Here is a 9,059-nt window from a genome sequence, read left to right as displayed (position 1 = left end):
TGCATGAGATTTTTATATATTATTATTATTATAAATGTGGAGGGTGAGCTCTGGTGATGGCGGCCTGGGTCAGCAAGTCAGTGTTTTGAAAACGTGATGTTGGCCTATACTCCCCACTCAACTACAGACAGGCTGACACGCATCTTGCATGTATATGTATAGGTATACGTGTATTTCGCCATCATTAGTGGTTAGTGAGAGAAACGTATGTATTAATAAAGTGGGATATATTGTGTCACGTTTGGGATACTTTCCGGTCTGGGACGCATCTTGGGGTGTCTGGATTTTGTTGTGGATTGGCAGGTAATTAGCAGAGGCGGCTCTTGGCAGCTAGATGCCTTAAAATGCAGCAAAAGCATTGATCAACCTCCTGGTTAAGGCATAGGTGAGTATAGGATGACCATTGCTGAAAATCGAGAGTATGTTTCGTCACAGCCGAGCTATGGCGGACCTCTGGTGACATTGATATACTTCTTTGGCAGGGTAATGCGTCGAGCCACGGATGTGTTCATATTCCCACGGGCAGAGATGGGAATATATATAACTATGATCCAGATCAAGATGGTTTGGGAATGATGTGTGTAGGAAGTGAGTGGGAGATCCATGATGTGGACCCCATGCATACTGGCGTGGCTGGGGGCGGTGTTCTGGGACTGAGGATTGATTGATTGATGAAGATTAAGCCACCCAAAAGGTGGCACGGGCATGAATAGCCCGTAAGTGGAGGCCCTTTTGAGCCATTACCAGTATCAAGAACTGATACCGGAGATCTGTGGAGGTGCGACTGCACCCTGCGTGACGGGAGATGTCTCCCGGGGGGACTGAAGGTGAAGTGAGGGGTTGTGAGGGGAAGTCCTGCACGAGGGTTCTCACCACAGGTAGCTTATAGTAGGGTAGAAATAGCTTAAGTTCAGACTAAGTCCACTATGGGCTCGCCATAGCCCGTGCTACTTGCCCCGCTCCTGTGCCGGGTAAGTTACGGGCTCACTATTTATTTATTTATTTATTTATTTATGCATATACAAGAATGTACATAAGGAATGTGAGGATACAAATATGGTAATTACAGTCTTGTAAAGCCACTAGCACGCGCAGCGTTTCGGGCAGGTCCTTAATCTAAGAAAATTTTAAGGAAGTAAATACTTGCAAAATTTATAGACAAAAAAATGATAACAGATTACATGGAATGAAAAAAAAGAAGATGAGAGAAAATTATAGGTACAGTATATTAAAGCACATAGGTAGCTATGATTGATTGCAATGACAGCTTAAAATGGTAGTTGACAACAAATTGGTAGGCACAATACAGCAGAAACAATATAAGATTGATTGGAATGACAGCTTGGATGGTAGTTGACAAAAATTGGTAGTCACAATACAGCATATGGCTAGCACATAAAAGAAGACAGCAATGAACACAATTATAAGGTTGTTTGATATTACATAAAAATTAGGAGATTGGGTAACACTAGGTACAGAGCAAATTTAAAGCTCAGTGTAGGAAACTAAATAGATGAAGTTAGGTACTTTTTGGTTTTGCTTTTAAATAAGGCAAAAGTTTTACAGTTTTTCAATTCACTAGGGAGTGAGTTCCATAGACTAGGTTCCTTAATTTGCATAGAGTGTTTACACAGATTAAGTTTGACCCTGGGGATATCAAAGAGATATTTATTTCTGGTGTGGTGATAATGGGTCCTATTACATCTGTCCAGGGAGAGTTTCAGAGCATGGTTTGCATTTAAGAACAGGGTTTTGTAAATGTAGTTGACACAAGAGAATGTGTGGAGGGAGTTAATATTTAGCAAGTTTAGGGATTTAAACAAGGGAGCTGAGTGTTGTCTGAAAGCAGAGTTAGTTATTATTCTGATAGCAGATTTTTGCTGTGTGATGATGGGCTTAAGGTGGTTTGCAGTGGTAGACCCCCATGCACAGATACCATAATTAAGATAGGGGTAGATTAGTGCATAATATAGTGAGAGGAGAGCAGAGTTAGGAACATAATATCTGATTTTGGAGAGTATACCAACTGTCTTAGAGACTTTCTTAGTTATGTGTTGAATGTGGGTGCTGAAGAACTATAGCCCGTGCTACTTGGAACTTGTTCCAAGTAGCTGAATCTATAACAACAACACAGCTTAAGTTACTCTTATCCTTTTGAGATGTATTTTATTGTCTCAATAAATGTACTTGAACTTGTTAGCTTATATTTTACTTAATCCTTTCCCTACTAGTCTTCTCCTGCTACTCCTTATTTCTTGGGTAATAAGTGTGGTTAAAATTTTGTTTATATCTGTAGTAAGAACATGACCTGCTATTGAAAATTAAACTATGACAAAAATACTGTACATGATAAAAATATAACAAATAGCTATTGAACACATTGTCTAATAATAGAAAATGTTTCAAGTGGCTTAGGACCAACTGGGCACTGGTATTCCTATAAAAAAGGGAGGAGTTTTATAAATGTACCTTAATTTACCTGTGGGGCACTAAAAACACTAGTGGGCTTGATGGGGACAGGAAGCCTGTGGCTTGTTGAAGGCCCCCCCCCCATTTACCTTGATTGCCTTTTTTTAGATGGATTTTAAAGTTCAGCAGAGTTTTAGCATTTACAGCTTTGGTGGGTAGGCAAGTCCATGGGTTAATGACCTTGTGGGTGAAAAAAACATCTGTTTTCTGTCCTACATTGTGGCTTGTTGAACTTGAAACCGTTGCTCCTTGTTTGTGTTACATCTGACTTTTTGAAGAAGTTGTCCAGAGCAACATCCTCCAAATTGTTTTATTGTTAAAATGCTAAACCATTTGGAGGATATTGATCAAGACCGCTTCTTTACAAGGTCAGATGTAACTCAAGCAAGGAGCAGTGCTTTCAAGCTCAAGCCACAATGACAGAAAATGGTGTTACGTTGTTGGGTAGATTAGATAGGGTGTTTAGCGAATTTCATATTTATTTAATAGTCTTGGATACAGCAGTGTCGTAGACGTTGATGCGGAGCTTGGAGCAGAGCAGAGAGCCGAGTGTGGCCGGAGTTGCGGAGCTCTATGTGGGAGAGCATTGTAGCTGGATGCGGTCCTGGTCTGATGCCTGTCCTGTGTTGAAGCTGTAGCGTCTTGGAGACGATTAGCACTCGGCCTACGCCGAGTGCTACATTCTTGACTAGAAATTGTAATGTTGTCTATTCTCATATTGCTTCCTTAAATTTGGTGACTACCCCTCACCCTTTTCTACTAGGATAGGAGGCTGTGGGAACTGTTACCTGTAATTAGGGATAGGATTATAGCTTGCGTAGTTAGTGCTAATTAGTTACGCCATTAAGATAATGAGATAATGGAGCGAGTATAAGGATTACTCACTACAATGAGAAATGCTTTCTCACCCATAAGGTTATAAACCCATGGAACCACCTACACGCTAAAGCCATAAATGCCAAAACACTGCTGAATTTCAAAATCCAGCTTTGCTAAATGCTAATAATGCCAAGTTTATAATCCAGTTAAAAAAAAATCCTCAGGAGCAATGTGAAACCTTTGACAAGCCACCGACTTCCTGTTCTGCTTCAGGCCACTAGAGAGACGGTGGCCCTCGGGTACATTCAAGAAAATACTTCTACCTGTGGTTACCTTTCTGTTGCTCTTCGATCGTACTTCATCCTTCCTTTTGCATGGCAAGGTAGTCTGTAAAGGAGTAAACTTTCAACCTGTCTAACACTGTTTTTTCTTGATAGGCAGTTAATAGTAATAATAATAATAATTTTTATTGAAAAATAGAAAACATAATATATTGGTTAATTAATTGTTAAAGATTATGTACATTTAACAAAGTCACTAATATGCAGAGCATTTGTCATAAAATAAATCAGTAGGTGTGTTGATCTATGGTTCTTGGAGCAGGGCCTGAAGGCTGGGTGTCTAGCTGTACAGGAAGGGCCATAATGTTTCTAGGAGCAGTAACTTTGAAAAGCAATACATACATTGCTGGTTGTAGTGAAAGCAGAAACCTGGAGGCATATTTGGGGAGATGGGTGGCCTGTCAAAGACCAGAGCCACCAGTTGAAGTCTTTCCAGAGGCAGAACCTTCTGCATTTCCTTGGCACCACTCGCAATTGCTCTACAGTCCATCTCGAGTCCAAATATGTGGTGGAGCATTTCCATTGGCAGTTAAAGACTGCCTTTGAGGCCCAAACACACACTGGTATCTAGTTATATCAGATATTATGTTCCTCACTCTGCTTTCCTCTCAATATACTATGCACTAATCTATCCCTATCTTACATACCATATCTGTGCATGGGGGTTCAACCACTGCAAATTACCTCAAGCCTATCATCACTTGGCAAAATCTGCTATCAGAACTATAGCAAACTGTCTTCAAACAACACACAGCCCCCCTTTTTAAGTCCCTTAACATGCTAAACATACTCATTCTACATATTCTCATATGTTATCTACATGTACAAAAGCTTGTTCTCAAATGCTAACCTTGATCTGAAACTTTTTCTTGATAGGTGTAATAGAACCCATGAACACCATACCAGAAATAGATAAGAAGATATTTATTCAGGTAAGGTACATACATTGAAAATAAGTTAAATATAATGTCAGATTGATAGATAGAGCTAGTACATACAATGCCTGAAGCCACTAATATGCTCAGTGTTACAGGCAAGGTGTGGGGGGAAAAAAAAACTTAGAGTAAAACTTAATACTAATTGAGATCAAAAGCATAAATTGAATTGAAAAAAGACAAAAAAAAAGAGAATGGTGATAGTTTCATGGTGGATAGAACAGCAGAAAATGCAACAGAACAGCAGAAGGAATTTTAATTAAATAAACAGAAGATTACAATTTTCTCTTAGGTTAATACGTGGCAAATATCCGCAGTTAAACAAGTTGGTCAATAATCAGTAATGTTTGAAAATAGCAAGTCATGGGTTGACATTTAGGAGGTAAGGTAGGTTACATGGAGTCTATTAGGTAGTATCTAGTTTTACTCTTAAACTGACTGAGAGAGGTACTGTACTGCCTTTGACATGGTTGGGGAGGTCATTCCACATTCTGGGTCCCTGGATTTGAAGAGCATTTCTAGTTTGGTTAAGTTGCACTCTTGAAATATCAAATAGATAATTGTTTCTAGTTTAAATAGAGTACACTTAAGAGGATGTGCAGTGACTTAATATCTAACATATTCAAAGATTTAAGTAGGGGAGGGGGACTGAGTGCTGTCTGCTGTCTGGGACCAGAGTTTGTTATTGTTCTAATATCAGATTTGCTTTGGGTAATTAGAGGACGTAGATGATTTTGGGTAGTAGAACCCAAAGCACAAATACCATAATTGAGATGAGGATAGACGAGAGTAATAGAGCGCCACTTTTGCAGGGCAAGGTACATAATATCTGATCTTAGAAAGAATGCCAACAGTTTTAGAAACTTTTTTGCTATATGTTGAATGTGGCCATGGATGTTAAGCCTGTTATTGATGAGGACACCAAGGAATTTACCTTCTTTGTTACTAATTTGGATATTGTTAATTCTTAAATTAATTTGATTTGAGTATTTATTACAAAACAAAATATTGAAGGTTTTGTCAATGGTAAGAGCATTAACTAACTTAAACTAAATAAAGTCCATCTTTGGCTAACTGCTTTGTTAGCAGTTAGCCAAAGATGGATTTTATTTAGTTCAGTATTCACTGTGACATTCAGAGTAGAGGTATATGGAGAAAATTGGATTGGAGAAAATGAAGGTAGTGTCATCAGCAAATAAAATTGGTTTGAGATGTTGAGAGGCATTGGAAGGTCATTAATGTAGATGAGAAAGAGGAGAGGGCCAAGTATACTGCCCTGTGGAACACCCATGTTGATGGATATCTTTTATATCCCAAGTCAGGCTAAATCTGTGCAAACTCCAAATGAAAATAAAAGGGCCCAGTGTTTGGAACTCATTCCCTGATGAATTAAAAAATTGTCCAACTCGTGCCCGGTTCAAAGGTAAAACCAAAAAGTACCTAATTTCATCCTCGGTTTCCTACCTTGTGATTCAAACTCTCACTGTATCTTGTACTACCCATTTCCCCAATATTAGTACTTAAGACTAATTAGTATTTAATCTTCACCAGTGTAATCACCTCTCAATTTATATTGTTGATATAAATACCTTTTCATCTTACCTGATATGTCAGATTAAGGACTTGTCCAAGATGATATGCATGTTAGTGGCTTTGCAAGAATGTACAAATATCACCAATATAATCTCACCAACCCATTGTACCTTCATGTAAATAAAATAATATTATTTTTATTATTATAGCTCGACAACCTGCTTTAGCTCGTTCTCCTTAGCATCTGCATAGCAACAAGTGCTGCTTAGCAACAAAGGAAAGATGAAGGTTCTTGGCAGCAGATCTTGTAATTAATGTAATTTTGTATGTATGTGTTTGACTTGTGGCTGCTCTGTGAGACTCCTTACCCTTGCAACACTGCCATTGTCACTGAACTACACAACTCTTAAGCAGAGAGACTGGGCAGCAATGGTATAGCTCTGCCCAATGCTACCCAGTAATAGGCCTAACATACATGACTTGCTACTTCCTTACTTCCAGCTCCACATCTATCCTGGTCAGTTATGTCTACCTACTTGTGCAGTCAGTGTACGGAAGTCCTTTCTGAATTATCTGTTCTGACATTTTTCACTATCAAATATTGTGGCAGAAAGAGAACAGTAAAATTTGACTACCCAAACACCACTCACTGTGACACTCTCAGATATACCTCTTGATGCAAACCCTCCACCAGCATCCATAGCACTTACCTTTTCCCCCCACAGACAGCCCCTATTGTGCTCCCAGCTCCATCACCTGTATTGAATACCCAACCTGAAGCACTTCCACCCATCTCCACCCATTCCATTCAGCCAGATGATGATAACAAAGGTTGTAGTTGAAATACCTCTCAACTAAGGTGGCCACTGACCAATTGAGATTCATTAGATCAGCAACATAGCTACAGTACTGTAGTTGAAACACCCTTGCTCTCCCTGTCTTGGCTGCCAACACCGGACTTTACTGACTGATGCTTTTGGCTCAGGGTTCTTGACTCGTCTTAAAACTTGTTACCATACTGTAACTTTAGCCTGAAACGCTATGCGTGTTAGTGGCTTTGCAAGATTGTAAAAATACCAATCTTGTGTAATCTCACCAACCCATTGTACCTTCTTGTGAATAAATTATTATTATTTTATATGTATTTCGTTGATTGTGACTTCATTTCCATCCCCATCAGTCTTGTTACACTAAAGAATTCATAAACAACCTAAGCTCCCTCTGATACTAACATCTTAGAGGTTACACACTATCTGAAGAGTTGTAGCGAAGTTTTAATATATTTTCCAAGTAGTGTACAATATTGGAATTCGATTTTCATTTTGGAAGCATAAAAATTTGCTATTTTCCAATTCCCATTACATGCGACACAGTCAGGAAGAGCATTGACAAACTAACAGACTCAAAAGCCCAAAGTGTGGATGGATTTCGGTCCGAAGTCATAAAGGAACTGGCAAATGCATTATGTTTGCCACTGAAACTCCTTTAAACAAATTCCCTGGACCAAGGAATAGTTCCCCTGGATAGGAAATATGCAAATGTTATTCCTACAGTATTTTCAGAAAAGGCAGAAAGAGCTCGGCAGAAAACTACCATCCGATCAGCTTGACATCATACATCTGCAAGCTCATGGAGAGAATCCTAAGGGAAGGAATCATACATTATCTCAGAGAACAATATTTTCAAATTAACGCAACATGGGTTCTTTAAAAATAGATCCTTACTAACCTTACTCACATTTTTGAGCAGGTTAGCCTTACTAACCTGCTCACATTTCTGGAAACGGTAACCGGCTATTCAGACAAAGGACTTCCTGTAGATGTAGCTTACATGGACTTTGCTAAAGCTATTGACAAAGTACCACATGAGAGACTGGCAAGGAATTTACAGGCATATGGAAAAAATGGGAAAAGACTGGAATGGTTATAACATAAAACAAAGGGTCGTGCTAAATGGGAATGGATTCGACTAGAGAAATGTGCTAAGTGGGGTTCCACAGGAGGTCCATTTTGGGGCCAACCCTCTTTGTCATACACATCAATGACATAGATTTGAACATTACAAGTCACATCATCAAATTTGCAGATGACACTAAAATCTATGGTAAAGTGGGAAGTGAAGGTGATATTGATACCTTATAAAGGTATCTACATGAACTCTACAACTGGTCAGATGACTGGCAAATGCTTTTAAATGTCGATAAATGGCAAATGCTTTTTAATGTTGATAAATGGCAAATGCTTTTTAATGTCGATAAATGGAAGACCTTGCATGTGGGGTGCAACAATCCACATTACAACTACCAAATTGACAGCACTACCTTACAACAGATAGATGAAGAAAAGGACCTTGGAGTCAGAATTCATCATTCATTAAAAGTTGTACAAGTAAAGAAAGAAAAAAAAAAACTGGGAATAATCAAGCATACTTTTACCTTCAAGGAAAAGAAAGTAGTCGCTCAATTGTATGTCGCACCAGTCGTTCTCTGGTGCACCCCAACCTGGATTAAGCATCCAGGCATGGAGACGACCTCTTCAGAAAGGACATAGCTGCTCTGGAGAAGGTGCAACACTGGACAACAAAAATCGTACCAGAGCTTAGTCATCTCACGTATCAGGAATGGTTGAGGGCCACAGGGCTAACAGCACTGCAAACCAGGTATGACAGGGCGGATCTCATCGATACCTTTAAAATATTGAACAGTTTGGAGTATGTTGATCCGGTCAATTTCTTCAAAATGTCAGATGTAACACGAACAAGGAGCAATGGGTTCAAGCTCAACAAACCACAATGTAGGACAGAAAACAGGAGATGCTTTTTCACCCATAGGGTTGTAAACCCGCAGAACTGCCTACCCGCTGAAGCCATAAACAAAATCTCCGTGGCCTCTATGGTGTGGTGGTTAAGGCGCTTGCCTGGTGTTTCACGAGCGCTTTGTCCTGGTTCGTATTATGGCCGGGGA

The 9,059-nt window shown here is 39.4% G+C and overlaps 1 protein-coding gene across 1 annotated transcript in view; it reads left to right on the top strand.

The window, feature by feature from the left end:
• Window positions 1–47: 47 nt before the first annotated feature.
• Window positions 48–9,059, top strand: part of LOC123761363 (tudor domain-containing protein 5) — a 79,492-nt gene continuing 70,480 nt past the window's right edge. Inside the window, exon 1 of the mRNA XM_045747348.2 lies at window positions 48–205. Coding sequence (XP_045603304.2) covers window positions 149–205 — 57 coding nt within the window. The 5' untranslated portion in view covers window positions 48–148. The remainder of the gene's footprint in view (window positions 206–9,059) is intronic.

The sequence above is a fragment of the Procambarus clarkii genome, chromosome 7, assembly GCF_040958095.1.
Source record: "Procambarus clarkii isolate CNS0578487 chromosome 7, FALCON_Pclarkii_2.0, whole genome shotgun sequence".
Lineage (NCBI taxonomy): Eukaryota > Metazoa > Arthropoda > Malacostraca > Decapoda > Cambaridae > Procambarus > Procambarus clarkii.
Note: the sequence above shows the minus strand (reverse complement) of the source record. Positions and strands in the feature narration are given on the sequence as shown.